The following is a 25,208-nucleotide window of genomic DNA, read 5'->3' on the forward strand; positions in this document are numbered from 1 at the left end:
GGGCGGTGTAGTGTCCCACAGAACTGGACCAGTGTTTGCGATATATCATGAAAAAAAATGTTTAACAGATTATTTGCAGTCCGCGGTAATGACAGCAAAATATGCAGTTTTCAGAGACTTTTATTTTGAAATACAATATCAGCTCTTCATCAAACCTCTTTTCGTGGAGTCCTTGGCGGTCTGTCACACAGATCTGGACTTGTCTTGCGATACCAATGGGATTATTTGAGGGTGGCTTTGGCTCAGTAGGTAGAACAGGTTCAAATCCCTTGCTACGACTGTCCGCATGTCGAAGTGTCCTTGGGCAAGACACTGAACCCTACTTTGCTCCCAGTGGGCCTGGCAGCACCTCGCATGGCAGCAGTCGCCCATCGGTTCACGAATGTGTGTGTGAATGTGTGGCTTTGTAAAGCGCTTTGGTGTAGATAAGTGCAGTCCATTTATCTTTTATTTTTCCAAAGACATCAAATAAACTAAATGTTTGAATGCAGGTTGCATTCCTTGAGCGAAGAGCATTGACGTCCGTATTATTGGGAAGCTTTTATTTTGAAGGTGGCTTTCGCCGCGAGTTGGCGATTTATTACCGTAAAATTAGGGGCGGCTGGCTTGACTGCTACTTTACGAGTGGAGGCCCAAACACCAGCTGATCAGCGTTCGCGAGTCGACACCGCAATCCTTACTATGACGTACAACATCAGTGCATAATAATTGTGGGGAAATGACTAGCTTCATACGAAATCCCAATTTTGCCTTCTCTCGCTCAGACTCAACGGATTAAACGCTCACACGCTCATTTAGTTTAGCCCAGCGACCACACACGATGTCCTAATTTCCATTTTCGTACACCTTATTTTCTTTCTTTCGTTTACCCTTAGTGTTATTTTCTTGTTGTAGTTTGTATTTGTCTGTTTCATTAAAAATATCATAAAATTCCACTCGTGGTGGTATTTTCTGTGTGTTCTGAATTTAAATAAACCTGTGTAACTTGGGACTCAAAATGTCGTCGAGTGTAGCAACCTACAGATCATGAGACTGATTTGAAAAAGGTTTGTCGTCATTTCGCCTAAAGTTAAACTTCAAAAATTTGTTGCGGTGCCCTTTGAGACATTAGTTTGATTTTTAACAATCAAATCGAATTTTACAATAAACCGGAAGTAACGCAAACGTCGCTCCCGGCTTATTACTGTATCCTAAATGAATTGCAATTCTTATTTCATACATAATCGCTACAGTAGTTAGACCCTAAACACTATCATCACAGCACACTTTAGTACATAATGTCAAACTCATCTCAAATGATAAAAACAAAATAATAATTCTAGGCCAAAACAAGACCCTACTAGGAGACCAGTAAGGGGCTTTTGCACAGCAGGAGCTTTTCCCCGGAACGAGGAACTTTTAGAGGAACCTGGCATGTTTGCAACAGGGGATCTCTTCCCAAAATATAGTTTCTGGAAATTTGGGCGCAAACGTACCTTAAAGCAGAAGGAAGTAATATAGGGACAAGGCTGAGTGGTGTGTGGTTACTTTCTGTTTTAGGCTAACCTCGACTAATCATCTGTTCTACTTTTTCATCATTCAAAACCACAAACTAAGTAAAATGAAAAACTCGTTTGGGGGGGGGGCGAATGCATCCTGTTATAGGAGTATGTTGTCAAACTCATTGTAATCGCTGTATTAAAAATATCCAAAGGGAAGTGACTGTACGCTCATCAGACACCTAATTAGGGACACCCATGGCATCAGTGGCGGTTCTAGGAAGTTTTACGTTGGGTGGCAGGAGGTTCAGTTGGTTGGGAAGAGGCTTCTGCATTCTCTGCTAGGTTTTATGCATGTCATATGAATAGCTTAAAGTTGAACATGAACCCAGTCCTTATTTCTCAATGACAATTTAAAAGTTTCTATTAGAAATATCGCAGTCGATATTTAGTCATTCTTTCACACAGTGGCCATATTATTTGTTGCTTTCAAATAGTCATAGCAAACTGCCAACATGTGCACTTTTGTAGAAATGTAGACAGACTGGGAAACAAAGTGTGTGAAAGTGAAAGCAAGAAGCATTTTTTTTTTTCTCTTTTACCGTGCAATGTGTGATCATGCATGTCAACGAGGGAAAGAGGAAGAAGGCCAGCGCTCCCACACTTAATTCTTCCACGCAGAGACTGCGACGAGCGGCGAGCATCCAATTCACAGAAGCAGCAAATATGAGCTGGAGTGCGCAAAAGGGACGTGTCGTATTTGTCATCTTGCTCTTCGGCGTACAAGGTACGACCTCGCCTAAATTTTGACGTTGGTTACAGTGACTGAGTCTGAAAGAATTCAAATGCAGATTTTCTCCATTTTATTGTCCATATCAGGAGTTCATAGAGCTTTTACATATTAATTTGAGATCACTTCCAAATATGGAATCTAGATTAGGTTTAAAACATAGTTTGACATACAGTAAACGCAACAAATCTGACATTTGACAGAGATATAATGTGTTCAATTGACTTTAAAAAACTGCCGTCACGTAAAAAAGTGCACTTCGGGTTAATAAAAACGAGTAGGAAATATAGACGCTCTGTGAAAACAGTTTGCAAAGAAAGTAAAAGGAAGAAGCATTCGGCCATCTTATCTTTTTTTTTTAACAGTGCAAAGTGTGTTCATGCATGTCAATGAGCAAAAGAGGAAGAATGTCTTTCAAATATAATAAAATGCTACATCTTCTTTCTTCTTTTCCTTTGGGCTTGTCCCGTTAGGGGTCGCCACAGCGCGTCATCCTTTTCCATGAGAGCCTATCTCCTGCATCCTCCTCTCGAACACCAACCGCCATCATGTCTTCCCTCACGACATCCAGCAACCTTCTCTTTGGTCTTCCTCTAGCTGTCTTGCCTGGCAGCTCCATCCTCATCATCCTTCTACCAATATACTCACTCTCTCTCCTCTGGACGTGTCCAAGCCATCGAAGTCTGCTCTCTCTAACTTTGTCTCCAAAACATCGAACCTTGGCCGTCCCGCTGATGAGCTCATTTCTAATTTGATCCAACCTGGTCACTCCGAGAGCGAACCTCAACATCTTCATTTCCGCCACCTCCAGCTCTGCTTCCTGTTGTCTCTTCAGTGCCACCGTCTCTAATCCGTACATCATGGCTGGCCTCACCACAGTTTTATAAACTTTGCCCTTCATCCTAGCAGAGACTCTTCTGTCACATAACACACTTGCTGACACCTTCCTCCACCCGTTCCAACCTGCTTGGACCCGTTTCTTCGCTTCCTGACCACACTCACCATTGCTCTGGACGGTTGAGCCCAAGTATTTAAAGTCCTCTACCCTTGCCATCTCTTCTCCCTGTCGCCTCACTCTTCCCCCACCACCCCTCTCATTCATGCACATATATTCTGTTTTACTTCGGCTAATCTTCATTCCTCTTCTTTCCAGTGCATGCCTCCATCTTTCTAACTGTTCCTCCAGCTGCTCCCTGCTTTCACTGCAGATCACGATGTCATCTGCAAACATCATGGTCCACGGGGATTCCAGTCTAACCTCATCTGTCAGCCTATCCATCACCACTGCAAAAAGGAAGGGGCTCAGGGCTGATCCCTGATGCAGTCCCACGTCCACCTTAAATTCTTCTGTCACACCGACAGCACACCTCACCGCTGTTCTGCTGCCCTCGTACATGTCCTGTATTATTCTAACATCTCTGCCACTCCAGACTTCCGCATGCAGTACCACAGTTCCTCTCTGGGTACTCTGTCATAGGCTTTCTCTAGATCTACAAAGACACAATGTAGCTCCTTCTGACCTTCTCTGTACTTTTCCATCAACATCCTCAAGGCAAATAATGCATCTGTGGTACTCTTTCTAGGCATGAAACCATACTGTTGCTCGCAAATACTCACTTCTGTCCTGAGTCGAGCCTCCACTACTCTTTCCCATAACTTCATTGTGTGGCTCATCAACTTTATTCCTCTATAGTTGCCACAGCTCTGCACAGCACCTTTGTTCTTAAAAATGGGCACCAGTACACTTTTCCTCCATTCCTCAGGCATCTTCTCACGCACTAGAATTCTATTGAACAAGCTGGTCAAAAACTCCACAGCCACCTCTCCTAGATGCTTCCATACCTCCACAGGAATGTCATCCGGACCAACTGCCTTTCCATTTTTCATTCTCTTTAATGCCTTTCTAACTTCCCCCTTACTAATCATTGCCACTTCCTGGTCCACCACACTTGCCTCTTCTACTCTCCCTTCTCTATCATTTTCCTCATTCATCAACTCCTCGAAGTATTCTTTCCATCTACCTAGCACACTGCTGGCACCAGTCAACATATTTCCATCTCTATCCTTAATCACCCTAACCTGCTGCACATCCTTCCCATCTCTATCCCTCTGTCTGGCCAGCCTGTATAGATCCTTTTCTCCTTCTTTAGTGTCCAACCTGCCATACATGTCATCATATGCCTCTTGTTTTGCCTTTGCCACCTCTACCTTTGCGCTGTGTCGCATCTCAATGTATTCCTTTCACCTCTCCTCGGTCCTCTCAGTGTCCCACTTCTTCTTAGCTAACCGTTTTCCTTGTATGATTTCCTGTACTGTGAGGTTCCACCACCAAGTCTCCTTCTCTCCTTTCCTGCCAGAAGATACACCAAGTACTCTCCTGCCTGCTTCTCTGATCACCTTGGCTGCAGTGGTCCAGTCTTCTGGAAGCTCTTCCCGTCCACCGAGAGCCTGTATCACCTCTTCCCGAAAAGTTGCACAACACTCGTCCTGTCTCAGCTTCCACCACATGGTTCTCTTCTCTGCCTTTGTCTTCCTAATTTTCCTCCCCACCACCAGAGTCATCTTACACACCACCATCCTATGCTGTCTAGCCACACTCTCCCCTACCACTACCTTACAGTTGGTAACCTCCTTCAGATTACATCGTCTGCACAAGATGTAATCCACCTGTGTGCTTCTACCTCCGCTCTTGTAGGTCACCCTATGTTCCTGGCTCTTCTGGCAAAAAGTGTTCACTACAGCCATTTGCATCCTTGTTGCAAAGTCTACCACCATCTGTCCCTCCAAGCTTCTTTCCTGGATGCCGTACTTACCCATCACTTCTTCATCACCCTTATTACCTTCACCAACATGTCCATTACAATCTGCACCAATCACGACTCTGTCTCTCTGTCTGAGATGCTCAGAACTACTTTGTCTAGCTCATTCCAGAATATCTCTTTCCCCTCTAGGTCACATCCTACCTGTGGGGCATAGCCACTAATCACATTATACACAACACCCTCAATTTCAAGTTTCAGCCTCATCACTCGATCTGATACTCTTTTCACCTCCAAGACATTCTTAGCCAACTCTTCTTTTAAAATAACCCCGACTCCATTTCTCTTCCCATCTACACCATGGTAAAATAATTTAAACCCTCCCCCTAAACTTCTAGCCTTACTGCCTTTCCACCTGGTCTCCTGGACACACAATATATCAACCTTTCTCCTAATCATCATGTCAACCAACTCCCGAGATTTTCCTGTCATAGCCCCAATATTCAAAGTCCCCACATTCAGTTGTAGGCTCTGTGCTTTCCTCTTCTCTTTCTGCCGAAGAACCCGCTTTCCACCTCTTCTTCTTCTTCTTCTTTGACTTCGACTTCGACCCACAGTAGCTGAATTTCCAACAGCGCCCTGCAGGTTGACGGCGCCGGTGGCGGACGTTGTTAACCCGGGCCACGACCGATCCGGTATGGAATTCTTTGGATGAACGCTCATATTTGTTTGGCAAGGTTTTAAGCCGGATGCCCTTCCTGACGCAACAGCTCTGCATTTATCCGGGCTTGGGACCGGCCTACAGTTTGCACTGACTTGTGCCCCCCATAGGGCTGCATTAATAAAATGCTACATAAACACAACAAATATGTAAATGGTGTATAAATGTAGTGTCTGAACAATTGATGTTAACATGTTAGTCACATTGCTTCCAAAAATGTAATCTGGACCAAAGATGAACATAATAACAATAACAAGGATGCTTTACAGAAAAAAAAAGACAATGACAACAACAGAACAATCAAGGTAGGTGCCAAAGGCCTGGGTGAACAAGTGCCGTTTCAGTGCCGATTTGAAACTGTCCAATGTCGGTGCATGCCAAGTTTCCATGGGAGGTTAGTTCCACGGGGTAAATGCTGCGAGGCTGAAGGCTCTGTCACCGAGTTTGCCTGATGATGCAAGGCAAAAGAGATTGCATTTTACAATACAATTGACACAAAAAGTTTTTTCACCCCAAAACATCTAATCTTCCAAGAAGGATTTGAATTTTTACGAGAAAAAAAAAACTGAGAAAATTCTTATGAAAATTAAGTCAAATTTGAAAAAGAAATGTTGTAGTTTCTTTATTAATTTTTTTTTATTTTTAAAGTCATAATTCTAGAAAAATGTCAATGATTATAATACAACGATACAAAAATAAAGTACAGTCGATTATTATTTTATTTGCTTTCCAGATAAACCCATGCATGTAAAAAAAAAAAAAAAAAAAAACATAATATTCCATGAGTACATTTGCATATTATTTTTAAACTGTGTTTCAGTGGTCCAAGGAATGGAGACGATTGACTGGGGAGGCACTTATGCTCAGACCACCATCTGTGGCCTGACAGGAACCACAGTGGAGTTCCAGTGCTCCTTCTGGTACCCGCAAACAATAGACGGCCAAAACACGAACGTTGTCAAGAGGTTCTGGTTCACCAAAGGTTCCAGTTACAACACTGAAGATCTGAGCTTGGATCCTGAGTACTCTGGTCGTCTGCACTTTGACTGTCAAGGTGACCTGTGCCGTTTGTCAATCAGAGAGCTGAGAGAAAGCGACGCGGCCGTGTACAAATTCAGATTCGTAACAAACCACGGGAGGGAAGGAAGCTACTCTGTCATGCCTGGAGTCAATCTGACTGTCAATGGTATCGATACTCACTTTCCACCTTTACACCAAGCAGGAAAATCTTCATCTGTTCATCTTTTTTTGTTCAGTCTCGTGGTGTGGGTGGAGTCAGAAACATTATGACAAATTGACACAAAAAGTAGTCTTACAATAATAAAATGTTATTTAAAAATACTTAACGAACACAATCAAATTTTGAGAAGAAAAAGCATATTTTTGAATCCTTGGTATTCCCCCCACGTGCACACACACACACAAAAACTAATATTTTAAAGATCTATCAAATACATTTTTACAAAAAAAAATTCTTACACAAAAGTTACATTTTCCCATTTAAATTAATCTTAATAAATATTGTTCTAAAATCGTATTTTACGAGAAAAATGAGTCTTGCACAAGTCATTTTTAAAACTAAATAATATATAATCTTACAACTACAAATAGTTCCAAATGTTTCTCTTTTATATAAAAAAAATACATCCTTATAGAGTATTTTTTTGCAAGAAAAATATTGGTCATCTTGCACATTAAGGTGGTATTTTATTTAGAACTAAATAACAAAATAGAAAATTCGATTTTTTTTAAGAGAAATCAATTTAACCTCACAAAATTGTGACTAGTGGGTAGCACCTCTGCCTCGCAGTTCTGGGGTTCGGGGTTCGAATCTGGGCTCAGGCTTTCCTGTGTGGAGTTTGCATGTTCTCCCCGTTCCTGCGTGGGTTTTCTAAGGGTACTCCGGCTTCGACCTGCATTCCAAAAACACGCATGTTGAGTTCATTGACCGCTAAATTGTCCGTGTGTGAATGTGAGTGTGAATGCTTGTTTGTCTATATGTGCCCTGCGATTGGCCAGCGACCAGCCCAGGTTTTTTTTTTTTTTTTTTTTGCAATCTGATCATCATATGCGTTTCTGTCACTCTCCTTTAAAACTTCGTTCTGTCCGACTGAAGTTTTCAATAAATATCCATCAGAATACAAAGAACCACAGCGGCCCGATAAAAACTCCACTTTGGAACAGTGAAACTGTTGTGGCAAAAAAAGGGATATAGATTACCCATTCTCCTTGAGGTAAAAGCCAAAAAGGACAAAAAAAATATATAAAATAAAAAATAAAAAAAAACTAAACTAGAATAAAGGAAAAATGCGGCTTCTGATGGGAAGTGTGAAACTGGCAACCAATCCCGGGTGTAGCCGTAAAATGGGATAGGCTCCAGAACAACTACAGGATACACTTTATTTTGGAACAGTTCACAAATTTTGAAAACACACACACACACACACAAACAAAATGCTACCACAGTGAAGCAAAGCGGATTCTGCTTGGTGTTAACGGGCTTTCACACATTTGCTTTGAAAGAAATGTGTTTTGACGTGAGATCTCAATTTGTTCCACACCATTCTAGATCTCAGAGTACAAGTGAGAAACTATCGGCAGAAGACTCTGAGATGTGTCACCAAGTGCCACCTTGGGTCTTCTCCTTCATACAACTGGTATGAGAATGGAGAGGAAATCCAAAATGAGAACTCCCAGGATTACACACCAGCACATAACTCCAAGCACAGCTACTCCTGTGCTGTAAGAGACCAGCACCTTTTGTCTCCTCCAGCGTGTGAGTTGTTGACTCCTGCCGCACTCGTTTTAGAGTACTTATTTCCTCGCTAATGCTGAAGTGCTTGTTCAATCTTTCAGGTGTGGTCGAGAAATGTAACAAGGTGGTTTACGACAACAGAAACATCTGCGCCCTCAAAGGCTCGTCAGTGGACATTACTTGCACTTACAGCCACCCCTATGCCATCCGCACAAAATTCTGGTTCAGAGCAGATCCTAGTTACATGCGGATAAATCCCTCTCCACCTCGGAACCTCCAGTTGGATGACCGCGATCGTGTTGAGTACCCTCGAGAATCGTACAGACGATCGACTCTGAGAATCAAAAACGTGATGGAGAGTGATTCTGCTGAGTATCGCTTCAAATTCACCACATACGATTTTGAATGGAGAAGTAGTTTACCTGGAACGTCTTTGACAGTCGCAGGTTAGAGTGAAACACAGTACTTGTCACGGAAAACATTTGGGTTTAACATTGAAATATTAATAGAAGACAAGAAATCCACAGTTTCGCTTTTAATTTCAGGTATTTACTGTATATGCCAAAGGGATACAACTTAGCTGAGAAGATCACATTTTTTGTAACACCCCCAAAATAATTTTGAATATTCAAGCACGGTGAACGACTGGTTAGAGCGTCTGCCTCACAGTTCTGAGGAGCGGGTTTCAATCCCCGGCCCCCCCCGTGTGGAGTTTGCATGTTCTCCCCATGCCTGTGTGGGTTTTCTCCGGGCACTCCGGTTTCCTCACACATCCCAAAAAAAAAATTTAAAAACATGCTTGGTAGGTAAATTGAAGACTCTAACTTACCCGTAGGTGTGAATGTGAGTGTGAATGGTTGATTGTTTCTATGTGCCCTGCGATTGGCTGGCAACCAGTTCAGGGTGTACCCCGCCTCCTGCCCGTTGATAGCTGGGATAGGCTCCAGCACTCCCGCGACCCTTGTGAGGAGAGGCGGCTCAGAAAAGGGATGGATGGAAGCTTCTAAGCCATTGACAACACCAAATGTTAGCATTCTTCCTTTGTGATACTTTGATGCGGCAACATGTGGAAGGTTTTACACTGGCCAAATCAATCTCCAGACTTAAACTCTAGAGAGCATGCATTTCCTGGACCCACCTTTTTGCTCCTCTTGCATCCAGCTGTGCAGGTGCAGGTGATGGACGTCGAAGTGGAAGATTCTTATGTGTCAGCTCAGCTGTCGTGTCACATGAGCTGCAGTCCGACGGCTCCTTTGTCTTTCTGCTGGATGCGCAATGGAAGGTCTGCAGTTGACTGCTCAACTGCCCAGATGACCAAACACCACAAAATCGATTTATATCCTGGAGACTACGTCACATGTGGTGTGCACGGATATCCACTCACCGTCTCTACTCCCCTGTGTGAGATTTTTTTTTTAAATAAAATATATGATCAAGAGTCCTGTAATATTTGTTTCATTCAGTCAATCGTTTTACACCTGAAATTGTTTAATTAAAATGTGATTGTAATGCTTTATTCATTTTTCTCAATGAATGTTTGCATAATTTATTTATTCTAAATAATAAATTGAAAGAGCAAAATAAAGTTTTACATCTAAAATTAACATTTTCATTTATTTTTTAAATAATTGGTTGCTTTCTTGGAAATAACACAACAAACAATAGTAAACTAAACTATTTTCGTATTTATTTAACGTGGTCACTTTGGACGTTACAGTCTGCTTGCATCGGGGCCCAGTGGGGGCAGTGACCCACCAGAACGAACCGTGTTGAGAGTCATTAATGGCACCTGCAGGACTCGAGTAGAATTTTATCACCATATGCTGTATGTCCGGATTCAGTCAAGCGAGCCAGACATGTTTAGGATTGTTGGGCCTTGGTGGAGGTCTACTCTCTGCTGACTGACTTTCTCCTCCATCTTCCCGTCTCCTCCAGATGCTCTGAAAGCCCCCTTGATATGGCCGAGTGATCCAGAGGAGATCCTGGAGGGTCGTCCACTGACTCTGACCTGCAGAACGGACACCCAAACATCATATGGACAACATTGGTACAAGAAGCTAAAGCCTTCAGGCCATCAAGCTGTGGGAGACGGACCAGAGCTGGTTTTCACCTCCATCCGGTCTTCCGACTCAGCAGAATATTTTTGTACTGTGGGGAACGAGCTGGGGAATAAGACATCGCAATCTGTCATGATTGATGTGAAATGTGAGTACAGTCCAGTATTTCCTTGCGATATTATGGATTTATAAACAATCTTTATTTTTTATTTTTTTACGGGTTTTTACAGTGTACAGGTAAGTCCGAATTTAGAGTTCTGCGCCTTCGGTGTAGTACCACGTTGTGCCACAGCATGGCGGGCAGCATCGAGGTCCATTGGAAGATATGCAAAATAATTAAGCGCAATAAGAAGAAGCGAGAGAACTGAAGAAAACTCCACCAATGAGGCCTATGTTGTGTTCCTCAGATGCTCCAAAGTCTTCCTTTTTGGGGGTGAGTCCATCACAAGACATCCAGGTGGGCCAGTCAGTGAGTCTGACCTGCAGCTGTGACGCTAACCCAGCTGCTAGCTACACCTGGTACAAAGACAACCAAATTGTGCCCCAGGGAGCAGAAAGAAATTACCGTTTCATCTCCATCCAATCAAAAGATGCGGGAAGCTTCTACTGCAAGGCCCATAATAAATATGGAAATGTCAACTCTTCACAGGTGTTCATAAATGTTCAGTGTAAGTCCCAAAGTCAATGTGGATGTCCAGAAGAGAGACCAAAATCAATTTGAAGGTCTGAATGTCAATCTTCAGAGTTAAACCCTATAGAACATGCATTTAAGGTTGTTTTTTCCCCCCTCACTCAAAATGGGAGTTTTCAACAACAAAGAAATCATTTTTGTCATATTTGTTAAAACAGTCATCACAACTTGACAGTAGTACATGACGAATATGATCTGTGGAAAAAAAACAGCCGTTTCTGTGTGACCGCGAGTGTACCACAAATTACAGATACCTCGTAAGTCTTGTCTCTAGTTGGCTGTTTTTACTCAGGTGCGGTAGTCTCTTGCAAATGAAATTAGAGGCACAGTTTTTTTCACAGTTCGTATTTATCATGCACTACTGTTAACCAAAAAAGAATTCTTAGGAATATTGCAGGGCTTTAATATCAGTAGTGGTGAACATATTTTTTCACGTGTTCCATAAATGTATTTTTGGAATGTTTAAACATGTAAAAAATGTTAACATTTTTTAAAATCTGAAAACAAGAACAAATCTCAAAAATGTTTAAAAATAAAACATTTTTTAAAAATTGTTAAAAAATATATATATTTAAAGTGTTTTTAAAATCTGTTTAAAAAAAGAAGGGGGAAAAAAATGAACGATTTTCTCCTGGTTCTCGTTACCTTCCAGCTGCTCAGGTTGATTCATTATTTTATTTGAAAATATTTTTTGAAAATATCACATTTTAATATTAAAAATGTAAAACAAATTTAAATGTTGAAAATTAAATATGATGAAAGTCATTTCATTTTTTTATAAGATGAAACTGTCAAAAATATTTTTAAACATTGAAAATGTAAATTAAAAAAACAGCAACTCAATCAATCATTTTCATTGTTGTTTTTAAAATAGAAAATATTTCTAAACATTTAAACAAGATAAAAAAAGTAAAAGAAAATATTTTTTTAAAATCTTTAAAAATAATTTTAAAATTTTAACTTGTTCCTGTGCTTCATTACAATGTTAACACATTATAACAATGTTAAAATGTTGAATATGATCATGTTTAAAAACTACAAACCAATCAATTAATCAGTTTATGTTGTTGTTTAAATGTTGACTATGATAGAAATGAAAAATATTTAAATAACATTTAACAAACTACTCCATTCATTTTTTTGTACTCGATAAAATGTTAACAATTATTAAGATTTATAATCAACTGGATAAAAACGTTAAAAAAAATGTTTAAAAAAATTCGTTACATTTTTTTTTTTGTTTTATTTAAAAAGTTTTTTAAAAAATAAAATTTTAACTATATGAAAATTATTTCTCCCCCAGACGGTCCTCTGCATGCGAATGTCTCTGCGATACCCTCCAGTTCCATCAGCGTGGGTTCCTCGGTCAGTTTGACGTGTAGCAGTGACGCTAACCCCGACGCTAGCTACATTTGGTACAAGGACAACGAGGAGTCTCCCAAATTCACAGGGGCCGTCTTCAACATCAGCGACTACCGACAGCACCACGGCGGCGAGTATCGCTGTGAGGCCCGGAACGCCTTTGGGAGCCTCAACGCCACGCTCTGGCTTCAAGTCAAGGCCAGTAAGTCAGGGTCACGGCTCCGACGCATGTCTCGCGTGTTCGTGTGGCCCGCGTTAATGTTCCCCCTTCCTCAGGTCCACTGGAGGCGGCAACTATAGGTTGCGTCACGGCAGCCCTGCTTCTCATCCTGCTTCTCGTTGCCGTCCTCATGCTCAGGTCGGTTTAAAACTGTTTGAAAATGTTAGCACATTTTTAGTAATAAAAATTGAAATTTTAATTTAAATTCATAGAAATTGTTTTTTTGCTGTAAGAAAAAATTATCTTTGATCTTAAAATCGATACAGATGTCCTTAATAGGTCTCCAACACGACCGCCCATATCTCACTGAGTACTGCACCATGGAAAGTTAAAAAAAAAAAATATCCCTTCAACACCAGATTCACTTATCAACATAGAAATTGGGTGGACATGTCTCTCATAACAGGACACACACAAAAAGTCTCAAGGGCCCATACTGTAATATAAAGATTATTTGATCAACAGACAAAAAAATGTCAGAAAATATCAAATGTTAAATAGGAAATCTGATTTTTTTTAAAAAGGATTTAAAAATGATTTTAAAAATAAAAATGTAGAATATTCCATATTGTCAAAATATTAACAAAAATAAATCATAATAATTTAAAAAATTATATATATATATAATAAAAATGTCATGAAATATGATTAAAATGTCAAGATTTTCCAAATCACAAAAAAAATCATATACATTTTTGTTGTTGTTGAAACGTTAATAAAGAGTAAAATGTTAAAAAGCTGATGTTGAACATTTTAACATTTTTGAAATTGTTTAAAACTGAAAATGTTAAGGAAATTATTCAGTCTGATTAAAATGTTAGAAAATAAAAAATGATGAAAAATGTCAGGACATTTCACAAATGTGATTTTTTTCCCTATACTCATTGTTGTTAAAATGTAAACAAATATATGAATTCCAAAATGTTTAAAATATATATGTTAACATAAAAATCTCAAAACGTTACAAATACTTAGGTCTTTTAATTTGTTGCTGATAAAATGTTAAAAATGATACAAATTTGAAAATATTCATTAAGGAAAAATGTTAAAAATGTTGAGTGTTACGAAACAGTAAATATGACTTAAAACATTTTTTTTTTTTACTTTTCTTTAAATTGAAAACTATTACATGATCTAATGTATTTTTAAATGGTAAAAAATGTTGCAAATGTTACAATGTGTTTTGAAATGTTAAGATTTTAAATATGATAAAAATGTAAAAGTTGTTTATAAATGTTGACAATGTTTAAAGTTATTACATTTTTGCATAAATTTAAATAAAGAAATTGTTGCATAATGTTTTCTACATTTTTTTAAAATAATGTAAACAAAAACGATACAAAATAAAACATTTTAAAATTTATTTCTCATGTTAAAATGGTTGCTGTTGTTTGTTCATTTAGGAAAAAGATGGCGTCAAAACACACAACACAGTGCAAAGCTCAGGTGAGGAAAACATTTCTGTTTTAAGTGCTTAATGTTTTATGTTTGCCTAATGTATGGAATGTATGTAATGTTGAAAATCCTATGACAAAAATGAAAAAAAAATGTTTTAATTTAAAACTAAAAAAAATGTTTTAATTTAAAACTAAAAACAAATGTCAGATTTACAAATGCACGTGTCAAGAATTTCAAAAATGGTTAGAAAAATGTTAAAACAATCATTAAATGGTTAGAAATATGCAAAATGTTGAATATGTGGAAAAAGTCTAAATTAGAAATATTTATATAAAAATGAAGATAATGTTTAAATAAATGGTGACACGTTAAACAATTTACAAAATGTTGTAAATGTTGATAGTTGTAAAATATTAAAAATGGATTTTTTTACTCTATTAAACATATACACAATGTTTACAAATATTTTCAAAAAAAAATCAAAATAAAGGTTAAAAATAGAAAATATAATAACATTCTTAAAATGTTTTTTTAAATATTTGAAAGAAATGACAAATGTTTCAAATATAAAATGTATTAATATTAAAATGGTACAAACATTACAAATATTTTTTTTCTGAAGGAGTTGCATTAACATGTAAAACAATGCTTAGCATGTTGAAAATGTATTGAAATGTTTTTATTACAATTATAAAATTGTTAAAAATATCAAATATAAAATATTTGGAGGGTTTAAAATGTTTTTTTAAAAATTGAAAATGTGAGGCAATGACAATTATTATTATTTCCCCCCAAAAATTACAAATTAAAAAAAATGTCAAAAGTATTACTAATGTGTGAACAAATGTTAAGTCCAAATATCAAAGGTTAGACCAAACTTTAAACTATTAAAAATACATATGTGCAAACTTGTTGAAAAAAGTAAAAAAAATAATTTTAAAAGAATAAAATACAGTATATAAAAAGAAGATTGTGAAAAATAATTCAAAGTGTGGTCAGCCTAAGGCGACTGCAGACAGTCACAGGGATCATCAGGAGGAGCTGGTCTACTCCGTTGTGGCTTTTTCCAAACACGCTCCCACCTACTCCAACGTTGCCAATGCGAAACGGGATCAGGACGACGGTGTGGAGTACACCGCAGTCGGTTGCAGCGACAGCCGAGTCTCGAGGTGAGCTCAGCATCCTTCTTTTCTCCTTTTTTTGCCCATTTTAATGACTCTTATGAGCCTCTTAAAATCGATACAGATGTCCTTAATAGGTCTCCAAGACGACCGCCCATATCTCACTGAGTACTGCACCATGGAAAGTTAAAAAAATATATATATCCCTTCAACACCAGATTCACTTATCAACATAGAAATTGGGTGGACATGTCTCTCATAACAGGACACACACAAAAAGTCTCAAGGGCCCATACTGTAAATTGAACAGGAAGTCGGCTATTTTGGTCTTAAGCAGCCATTTTGGGCGCATTTCCTCAGTCGTGCCCACTGGAAAGTTAGAAAAGATTTGTTCTGGAAACAAGTTTCACCCATCGACATGAAATTGGGTGGACATGTCTTTCATGTCAAGAGCCACGAAAAAGTCTTAGGGACCCATCCCTGAAATTGAACAGGAGGTCTGCTAATTTGGTTTGAAGCAGCCATTTTGGGCGAATTCCCTCAGTCGTGCCCCTGACACAGGTTTCTACCATCAACACGAAATTTAGCGAACATGTCTATCTTGGCAGGAGACACGCAAAAGTCTCAGGGTTGGTTTGAAGCAGCCTTTTTGGGCAAATTCCCTCAGCAGTGCCCCCTGGAAAAGTCAGAAAAAAATAGCCCCTGCCAACAGTTTCACTGATAGACAAAATTGGGTGGCCATGTCTGTCATATCAGGAGGCTCCAAATAGTCTCAAGTCAAATCCCTGAGTTGAATTTTATCGCTTTAATCATCTTCACTGTATGGAAGTACAGTATGGCTACGGTCCTATTGTACTACCTGATGAGCTCTACGGTGTTTCCATCTACAGGCCAAAGCTTCAAGAGGAACCCGACGTGTCCACACTGTACAGCACGGTGCAGAAAAAACGCATCTGAACTCACCGTGGGACAGCCAAAACATTGGGCTAATTGTTTTTTTCTTGTTAATTCGTTCATAAATTGTTATATTAAACTCTTTATACAGTTTATACAGTCTTCCATATAGAAATGCTGAAAAAAAGAATTATGGAATAAAAACTATTTTTTGAAATTCCCCATATGTTTATGATAATTTAAATGCAGATTTTAATTTCAAACGACTGTCTAGTTTAAAGTCGGGGGAAATATTATATATCATATTTGCAGTGCATTTTAGTGACTTTTTTGTTTAAAAATGTATTTTTTTTTTTTTTTATGTTTTAATGTGAACCGTGATCAGGTATGAAAGTTAATGTTAAAAACATATCCTATAAAATGAATAAAGGTCTTGGCATGGCGTCAGTTTGAACAGACTATGTCCATTGCAATTATTTCAAAAATGTAAAAATGTTCCAAAATGGCAAGAAAAGCCTGCTAGAACATTTTAACTTTGTGAGCTGACTCCCATTTGACATGTTTAAATGTTATTGGGTTAATTCTGAACATGGCCACATCCCCAGTTTGCAACTAAGTAAGTAACTGCTATGTAAAAGTAACCAAGTAACTGTAACTAAGTAACTACTAAGCAAATCAATGTCAGCAAAAGCATAGTAGAACAGCTGAGCTTTGTTTTGGTTTACCAGAGGCACTTTAAATGTGCGTTCTGTTTGAATGTAATTGGTTAATTTTGAACACAGCCACATCCCTGTTATAAGAGGGTATAAATACTTGTGCAACCTCGTTATCTCAGTTGTTTATTTGTACTACCGCGCTCTTCTTTTCTTTTCTTTTTTTCAAATTGAGTTGTACAGAGTGTACGTCGCATTAATGGTGGAAAAGTTTGGAAATGGTTAAGGTTGGTTTCATGTTTTATATCACAAAAACCTTGTATTTGAACAGGTTTGGACATTTGAACACTTAAACTTTATGTTCAGTGTTTATGTGTACATTGTATATATAATATTGTTTCTTGTTTTGATGACCTTAACATATGACAACCATGTTAGGAATTTGGGGGCTTTTATTGTAAAGAAAGAGGATCATAAATCATTTTCCACTTTCTGTTTTGAAAACACACACATTTCCAAACATAGGAAATAACCACAAGTCCAACTGACGTGTGCTCATACAGAACAGAAAACGTTTCACAAGCGGCAGGCCTTGAGTGACAGTTCTGTGGCGGCGGCGTTCAGGTTAGCGCATTTGTCCCGCAGGATATCGGCGGCGCAGTCGTCGGGCGACGGCCAGTGCTCCACCCATGTGCCCGCCCCCAATGTGTACACGAACCTGACACACCACAAATACACCAGAAATGGCTTAAGTACTCACACTGAGGTAGAGATGCTAATTGGGGGGGGGGACTGGTAAAAGTAGAAGTACTTAGGTACTTAAGTCCACACACATACAGGTATGTATGCATGTTGTTGATGTTGTTTTACTGTCAATTATATATTGTACAATACAGTGAATTCCCGGGACAGATCGCTGTCGTAAATTATAAAACTCTGCAAGTAATTGACACCCCTCCTAAAAGCGGTTGTAATTACCTATAGATTCCTATAGATGGTGGCAGAGGACAACTTTGGGCTAAATGAAGCTCCTCAACTCACATCAAATTGTTTACTTGGCTCCAAGATGTCACCAAAGCAATACTGTTACTGCTTTGGGCTGAGCAGGAAAACAGCCAATCAGTGAGATTTTCAGCAAATCCCCCCCCCCACGAAAATATCTGTGAACAGGCGAATTTGCGAATGGCGAACCACAAATATGGGAGGCTTAACTGTTTTGACAAATTGGCACAATGAAAAAAAACTATAAAAAATAGTTGCCCTAAAAAAAAAAATCATGTTATGTGTCGCATGATGCCGTTTAAGAGCTAGCAAACATTGCCATGACTTCTATGCTATCAAAATAACATGTTTCCTAAGCTTTGTGAACATTGTGAATTATATACAAAAAATGCTAAGTTAGCTATTAATAACAAGTGGAACAACTACATTTTGACTATTTTTTTACTTCTCAACAATAAATGCTGTATTTATCCACATTTTAACCCCCTTTGCATACCTGTTGTTGTCCGCGTCCACATCCCATTGGTCCTCCTTGGGTCCGATGATGAGGTAAAGGGAGCCAACCTTCAAGTTCAGCCCTTCTCTGCAGCCCCCGTGGGACAAAAACATCCTGGTCTGACCCGCTTCCACTCCTGCCTCCACACCTGTAACGACCATTTTAAACCTGCTCGATGAGGTTCCTCCTAAATACCCCCTCCCAAGCCCAAAGAGGAAGCACTCACCCAGTTTGATGACTCGTGTGATCGCCATCTCGTACTTGTCGTAGTAACTTTGCTGGATGCTCACAACTTTCACCTGGAACACTGAAAACAAAAAAAGAGGGAAAACAGCATGTAACAAGCTTGTTAGGGGTTAGGAGCGTGAAAGTGTCCTTCATGTTTTCGGGGTATAAAAAGTACCGTGGTGCAGAGACGTGCAGGCAAAGGTCTCTCTCTCCTTGGCACCAAAGCTCTCGCTGTCTGCTTTGGCCACGCAGCAGTCGCCTGTGGAGGTGAGAGGACAAAAGGGTTAGGGTTAGAAAGCACATGTATGTTTGTTTGTGTGTTTTTACCCTGTGTGCAGCGGCAGATGTTTTCCTTGCAGATGTGCGTCAGATCCTCCTGCTCTTGACGGGGTGTGTACGTCTTACTGCAGCGGTGGTCTAGCGACAAAAAATATGATTATTATTGCTATTATTGTCATTATTATCCTCAAATCAACATGGCTAAAAATGTGGGGTTAGCATTATGCTAACATAAAATGGAAATTGCCTACGACGTTAACGAAATTACCGCCGCGATCTTTTTAAAATAAGCATTCCGTTATTAATTTGGACTGACATTGAATCAAACTATCCACTGCACAACAAAGTCAAACATTTGCAATTAGCATTATGCTAACATCAGATGGAAATTACCATTGACATGCTAAAAATATTAGAGGCGCAATCTAGTTGTTTTTTTCCTCAATCAAAGTGTTTTAGCATGAAACGAACTATTTTAATAACAGTGACATGCAATTTTATCATAAATACAGAGTATCTACAGTACATATATTTCTTAAGTATAAGAGCAGTACCGGGATTGTAGTACTCGTACACGGTGACTGAGGAGGGCTGCAGCAGACCGACTTTGAAGTTCTGCTGGAGTCTGAAGATCAAGATTTCAGGTTCCTTGTGGGACACCTGAGTGGAAAGGAAGAGCACAGCACAGCTGAGACTGTAGCTCAAGTGACCCAGCAGTCTGAGTGCCCGGTTCCGGTTCTAGCAACTACCTTGAACAAGTGGATGATGAGGGAGCCCCTGTCGCTGAGGTTGTCCACCATCTTGAAGTTGTTGATGTAGCGGTCCACCGAATTGGACAACTGAACACACACACACAAATATATTTATCCTTGCCCTCAGAGAGACAAATTGCCAGTGCAGAACCCAGAGGGTTAATGAAACTATAATAATATAACATGAAATAAAATGTGTACCATCTCCAGGTCCGAGTTTTCGGGGGTAAAGCCCGTGGGCAGGCTGACATCCAACACCACCATCCTGACGTCGCTGGATCCTAATGCCCTGTGCCCGTCAAATACATTCGATCATAATAGTGGTATTTCTTGAGTTAGATGTTTATTTAGCACACAGGCATTATTTGAGGTGAGGAATTTACTGAGTACTGGCATGCAAAAACACCATATATAATGCTAGCTGTTTAGTTTGTCACCGTAAGCACGTTGGCTGGAATTTGAAATGGCTGATGCCATCTGATCAACCAGGAGAGACTGTGAGGCTTGGGTAGGTGGGGCTCTCACCTGACTTTGATGGTCATCAGGTAGGATTTTTCCACATCTGCGGGAGGCTTTTCTGTTGTGGTTCAAGAACAATTTAAAATAACAATTATTGTTGTGAGGCCGGACCGTAAATTCTGCCCAGCAACGTGTGACACAAGTGGTAAAAAGAAAGTGATTCTGTTGTTGTCCATTTGTACAAGTTCTGCATCACCCACATTTTGACTAGCTAACTAGCATAGCATTGTTTTCATTTGTTGATTGTTGAGGTATTCAACTGACTATGTGGACAGACGCAAAAGCTAATAGTCACGATTTTCTTAGCATCATTAGCTTAGCTGTCTTAATGTGCTAGCGCTGGGGATGATCATGCACTCAGCCTCACGTTTGTAGCATAATGCTAGCATCTTGAGCTAATTACAATTTAACATTATTTTACAGAAAATACAAGTACATTAGTACATTAGCTAATGAGCCAAACTTCTGATTTTCCCAGAATTATTAGCTAACGCCAGGGACGGTCACGAGACATCACTTGAGTAGCATAAAGCTGTTATTTTTATATTATTTTTTATTTGTTGCTTTTTTAGGGGTTTAACGGACTATGCGAATGGTTGCAAAGCTTTTTCTTAAAAAAAAGAATAATCCTCACGATTTTCCTAGCTTTGTTAATTTAGCTGTCTTAGCCAATAACACGTACATTGTTTACCATGGAATTGTGTACATTTGACCATGTGGATGGCTGCATAGTTTGAGAAAAAAAACACCAACAAAAAACCAATCCAGATGATCTTCCTAGACTCGTTAACTTAGTTGGCTAAACACTACGGATGATCAGTAGGCCAAGTGTTAGTCAAATAATCCAAACGTTTTGAGCTAACAACAGAATACCATTTTTTTTCCCATTGATAATACATGTGCATTATTTGTTCTTGAACTGTTTATTTTTTAGGGACTATGTGGATGGCCGCATAGCTTCATCCAGAGCCTACCTTTATTTGGGTTACTTTCAACCAAACGTGGCATAATGCTAGGATTTTGGACTAACAACAGCATTTTACAAATAATACAAGTAGCCTACATTGTTTACCTTGTAGCAGACTAAAGGGTTGCCTGTTGATTTTTGTGGTCCTTAAATGACTATGCAGACGGTCGCATAGCTTTATCCACCGCCTGCATTTCTGATCTTGGTTACTTTTGGGTTTTGGAAATGTAATAAAAACATTGTTTAATCATGCATAATTACCTTTTCAAAAAGTAAAAACAGATGTAAAACAATTAAGACCCTGTGCTCCGCTGTTATTTGTCAGTCTTCCTTGGGATGAGTGGCTAAGCCAGACGACTCACCGCTGGAATCCTCGACATCTACGCTGAGCTCAAAGTGCTGGCAGGGTGTCTTTTCGTCAACCTCGTGCAGTTGGTTGTAATACGTCACCACCTGGAGTCATGACACATACGTCAATTGACGCTTTTGCGGAGGCCATCTTGTACCCGTCCTACCTCAAGTATTCCCTGCCCGCTGCCTGTGGCCTCCACAGTCAGGTCCAGATTAGCTGGAAGCTGTGCAGAAGAAGATGAAAACCAGGGAAACCAGGGTGGTAAAATAAAAATGGAATCTAATATGAAGTTGACGTTTGAAGGTAACGTTTGCGCTAAAGTTGGAGGCTAACGTTGGTCCTTTTTAGATCGTTAGAGGTAATGTCGACGTTGGACGCAGACTTCAGAAACTAACATTGAGGCAAAAGTCGAAAGCTAACTTCAGACACTAACATTAGCGTTAATGTTGGAAGCTAAGTGTGGAAACTAAGTTGAGAATCTAACGTTGAAAGGTAACTTAGGAGGCAACGATGGAAGCTAACGTCGAAGCTAACATTCATTCTCCTTAATTCTAATGATGGAGATAACATTAGAAGCTAAAGTCGGAATCTAATATTGGACGGTACCATTGAAGGCACGGTTGGAAGCTAACATTGGAAGATATCATTGGAGGTAATTTTGGAAGCTAAGAACAGAATCCAATCTTGGAAAGTAGCACTGGGGGCAACACTAGAAGCTAATGTTGAAGCTAACATTGGAAGCTAAGTTTAGAAGCTTACATTGGAAGCTAAAGTTACACGTAATGTTTGAAGCTAACATTGGCGGCAACACTGGAAGCTAATGTTGGAAGCTAATTTCTCCTTAGCGCTAACTTTAGAGGTAACTTTGGAAGCTAACTTCAGAAGCTAACATTACAAGTTAACATTGGAGCTAATGATGGACACTAACTTTGGAATCTAACTTTAAAATTTAGCATAGGAGGCAATATTGGAAGCTAACATTGAAAGCTAATGTTGGAAGCTCACGCTGGAAGCTAGTTTTTAAATTAACATTGGAATCTAATGTTGAAGTTAATGAGGTAACGTTGGAAGCTGACTTTAGAATCGAATTTTTTTAATCAAACTTTGGAAGCTAATGTTGGAGCAAACATTGGAAGCAAACGGGTAACGTTAGAAGGAAAGTTCTTACGTTTTGGACATCCATGTGACTTCCTGTATCTGTTCTGTGTGTGTCTCACCCGGGAAGATTGTGCAGTGTATGCGGTCTTGGCATTAAAGTGGTATCGGATGTCACGTCGGCCCGTGATCTTGACGTCAACATCCAGGGAGAGCTCGTTGGCGGCCTGAGACTTCATCAGGTACTCGGACAGTGCCTGCAGTACCACCATGGTGGACTGACACCACCACCAACAAGAACAACAACAATGTCAGTAAATGGATGAAACAGTAGAATCCAATTTTTTTTTTTTTTAAATTCCGTGTGAAGGCTGAAGAGCAGACGAACTGAAACGCTGAATTCATTTTTGAAATGAATGTAAATTGTTCAAATGTTTCCATTCATTTGGGATTTTTCTCATGGAAATTATAGAATCAAGCAAAAATTGTGCATTGGGGAAAATGTGGAATTTAGAGAAAAGTGGAAATTTGAGGAATGTGGAAAAAATGGCTCCCAACATGTTCCGAATGATTTGAATAGTCTGAAGTTGGAATGGTTTTACTCAGTTGAGAAATGTAGAAGCAAGATTTGTTAAATCTGGAAAACAGTTGACTTGAATTTTATGAATACTTTGACGTTGGAATGGTTTGAATGGGTTAAGATACCAGTATGTGGAAGTGGTGATAAAAAGTTTTTTTGGTGCTCTTCAGCATTCAGACAATTCCGATTAATATGGCTTATTATTAAGAAGCAAACCACACCTGAGTAGAGCCGTAACCTCCGCCCATCCTGCGCTGGCCGTTGATCCACTGGAAGGCTTTCCCGGCCTCCTGCATGTGACCCTTCCTGACGAGAGCCAGCATGGCGTAACCGGTTGCCTCCAGCGAGAACAAATGGTTGTGAGTGTCTGGCCAGTGGCTGCCTGCAGGGGGCGCAGTTAGGACATTGAAACACTCGTTTGGAAGCCTAACCCAGCTTGAAACCCTAACTCGAACCATTAATGCTAGCTACAAACCCTATTTTGAAAGCCGTACCCTGGTTACAAACCCTAACTTGAAATATTTAACACTTTCTTCACACCCTAATTTGAAACTAATCCTGGTTTGTGAAATGTCTCCTGTCTTGACACCCTACTTTGAAACTCCAACCCTTGTTTGAAATCATAACGTGAAACATGAATCCTGGCTTGAAACCCTGTTTTGAAACTTGAACCCAAATTTTAAGCATTAACCCTGGCTTTAAACCCTAATTTGAAACACTAACCATTGTTTGAAACCCTAAACCAGGCTTGAACCCCTAATTTAAAACTTGAACCATTGTTATAAAAACCCTATACCAGCCTTGAAACACTCATTTGAAATCTCAGCCCTGATTTAAAACCCTAATTTGGCAGCCTACTTTGAAACCCTAACCCAAGTTTGAAACCCAAATTTAAAACCCTAACCCTATCTTGAAACCATAATTTGAATCTCTATCCCTTGTTTGAAACCATGGTAACTTGAAACCCTAACTCTGGCTAGAAACCTTAATTGTAAAATCTAACCCATGCATTCAGCTACTTCTGAATGAAGCAATTACCATCTGGGGATGCTGCGAGGAGCGGTCTGGTGGGGTCGTAGGCGGTGGGGCCTTTTCCCGTCAAGGCTAACGCGTAGGAGGCGATGGCCACAGTGTACGGCCTCCTGCCCGACGTCGCCAGCGCCTTCTTCAGGAACTCTGTCGCGCTACCGATTGGCTCCTGTAGGGCCCACAAACCAGCTCAGGAGGGTCTTAGAGCTACATCAGCGTTTCCCAATCAGCGAGTTAAATTAGTGCGGTCATGTTTCACCTCCAGGTTTTGCTGGCTGCACTGTATTCCCGCCTGCTTGGCCTCCGCCAGGGCGATGAGGACGAACGCCGTCAGCGTGATCTCAGGGTCGTCTCCGCGCATGCCGCCCTACGTGGACAAATACATGAGAGAAACTAAAGTCAGCCAGACTGGAGTAATATATGCCATCCTAGATGGACAAACAACATTGTTTACCCTAACCCTGGCTTGAAATCCTACTTTGAATCCAGGATTTGGAACCATAAGCCTTGTTTGAGACCCTAACCCAGGTTGTAAACCGTTCTTTTGAAACTTTAACCTTATTTTGAAACCCTAACCCCCATTTGAAACCCGACTTTGAAAACCTAACCTTTTTTTGTAACCTTAACCCTTGTTTTAAACCCTAACCCCAGCTGGAAACCTAAATTGAAACCCTAACCTGGGCTTGAAACCCTAACTCTTGTTCAAAACCCTCGCGCTTGCTTGAAACCATAATCTGAAACCCCAACTTGAAGTCCTGTGTACTTTGAAACCCAAAACGTGGCTTGCAAATCCTTAAATGAAACCCTACCATGAAACCCTAATTCAGGCTTAAAACCAAACCAACATCAAATATTCACTCTGGCTCCAATCCCACTTTGAAACTGTAATCCTTGTTGAAGTCCCCTCTGTGAGATTGTAAGGCGCATAAAGTGATCAACTTTTGATCAGTCATACTGTATACACTCCAGTACATGCTTTGTTCCCACATATATTGATTGAAAATGTGTAT

General features: G+C 39.7%; 2 protein-coding genes across 4 annotated transcripts in view; one reads left to right on the plus strand and one right to left on the minus strand.

The window, feature by feature from the left end:
- Positions 1–2,131: 2,131 nt before the first annotated feature.
- On the plus strand, positions 2,132–16,564 carry LOC133476789 (sialoadhesin-like). Of its 3 annotated transcripts, none has more exons than XM_061770651.1 (12): positions 2,132–2,265; positions 6,569–6,934; positions 8,318–8,524; positions 8,605–8,949; positions 9,665–9,904; positions 10,439–10,708; positions 10,968–11,228; positions 12,555–12,815; positions 12,890–12,971; positions 14,237–14,279; positions 15,231–15,400; positions 16,243–16,564. In XM_061770651.1, exons 1-12 carry the CDS (start codon positions 2,205–2,207, stop codon positions 16,307–16,309), a joined length of 2,373 nt encoding a protein of 790 aa, XP_061626635.1. In that variant the 5' UTR covers positions 2,132–2,204; the 3' UTR covers positions 16,310–16,564. The 3 variants fall into 3 exon arrangements, with proteins under 3 accessions (XP_061626635.1, XP_061626638.1, XP_061626636.1); XM_061770652.1 differs by lacking the exon at positions 2,132–2,265 and adding an exon at positions 4,675–5,722; XM_061770654.1 differs by lacking the exon at positions 10,968–11,228.
- A 769-nt stretch (positions 16,565–17,333) lies between these two features.
- The window catches only part of LOC133476788 (complement C3-like), a 31,855-nt gene continuing 23,980 nt past the window's right edge, over positions 17,334–25,208 (minus strand). Inside the window, exons 30-44 of the mRNA XM_061770650.1 lie at positions 24,458–24,565; positions 24,208–24,367; positions 23,391–23,551; positions 22,712–22,867; positions 21,658–21,717; positions 21,505–21,595; positions 20,182–20,233; positions 19,858–19,945; positions 19,654–19,743; positions 19,459–19,564; positions 18,953–19,042; positions 18,801–18,884; positions 18,624–18,704; positions 18,398–18,545; positions 17,334–17,617 (exon numbers count right to left, since the gene is read on the minus strand). Coding sequence (XP_061626634.1) covers positions 17,476–17,617; positions 18,398–18,545; positions 18,624–18,704; positions 18,801–18,884; positions 18,953–19,042; positions 19,459–19,564; positions 19,654–19,743; positions 19,858–19,945; positions 20,182–20,233; positions 21,505–21,595; positions 21,658–21,717; positions 22,712–22,867; positions 23,391–23,551; positions 24,208–24,367; positions 24,458–24,565 — 1,617 coding nt within the window. The 3' untranslated portion in view covers positions 17,334–17,475. The remainder of the gene's footprint in view (positions 17,618–18,397; positions 18,546–18,623; positions 18,705–18,800; positions 18,885–18,952; positions 19,043–19,458; positions 19,565–19,653; positions 19,744–19,857; positions 19,946–20,181; positions 20,234–21,504; positions 21,596–21,657; positions 21,718–22,711; positions 22,868–23,390; positions 23,552–24,207; positions 24,368–24,457; positions 24,566–25,208) is intronic.

Source organism: Phyllopteryx taeniolatus, chromosome 4 (genome assembly GCF_024500385.1).
Source record: "Phyllopteryx taeniolatus isolate TA_2022b chromosome 4, UOR_Ptae_1.2, whole genome shotgun sequence".
Classification (NCBI taxonomy): Eukaryota; Metazoa; Chordata; class Actinopteri; order Syngnathiformes; family Syngnathidae; genus Phyllopteryx; species Phyllopteryx taeniolatus.

Excerpts from the sequence above, each read along its gene's own strand:
- LOC133476789 (XM_061770651.1), top strand. The coding sequence starts at position 2,205 with ATGAGCTGGAGTGCGCAAAAGGGACGTGTCGTATTTGTCATCTTGCTC. Across the intron at positions 8,950-9,664 it reads AACGTCTTTGACAGTCGCAG|CTGTGCAGGTGCAGGTGATG; the intron begins GTTAGAGTGAAA and ends TCTTGCATCCAG. Across the intron at positions 15,401-16,242 it reads AGCGACAGCCGAGTCTCGAG|GCCAAAGCTTCAAGAGGAAC; the intron begins GTGAGCTCAGCA and ends TTCCATCTACAG.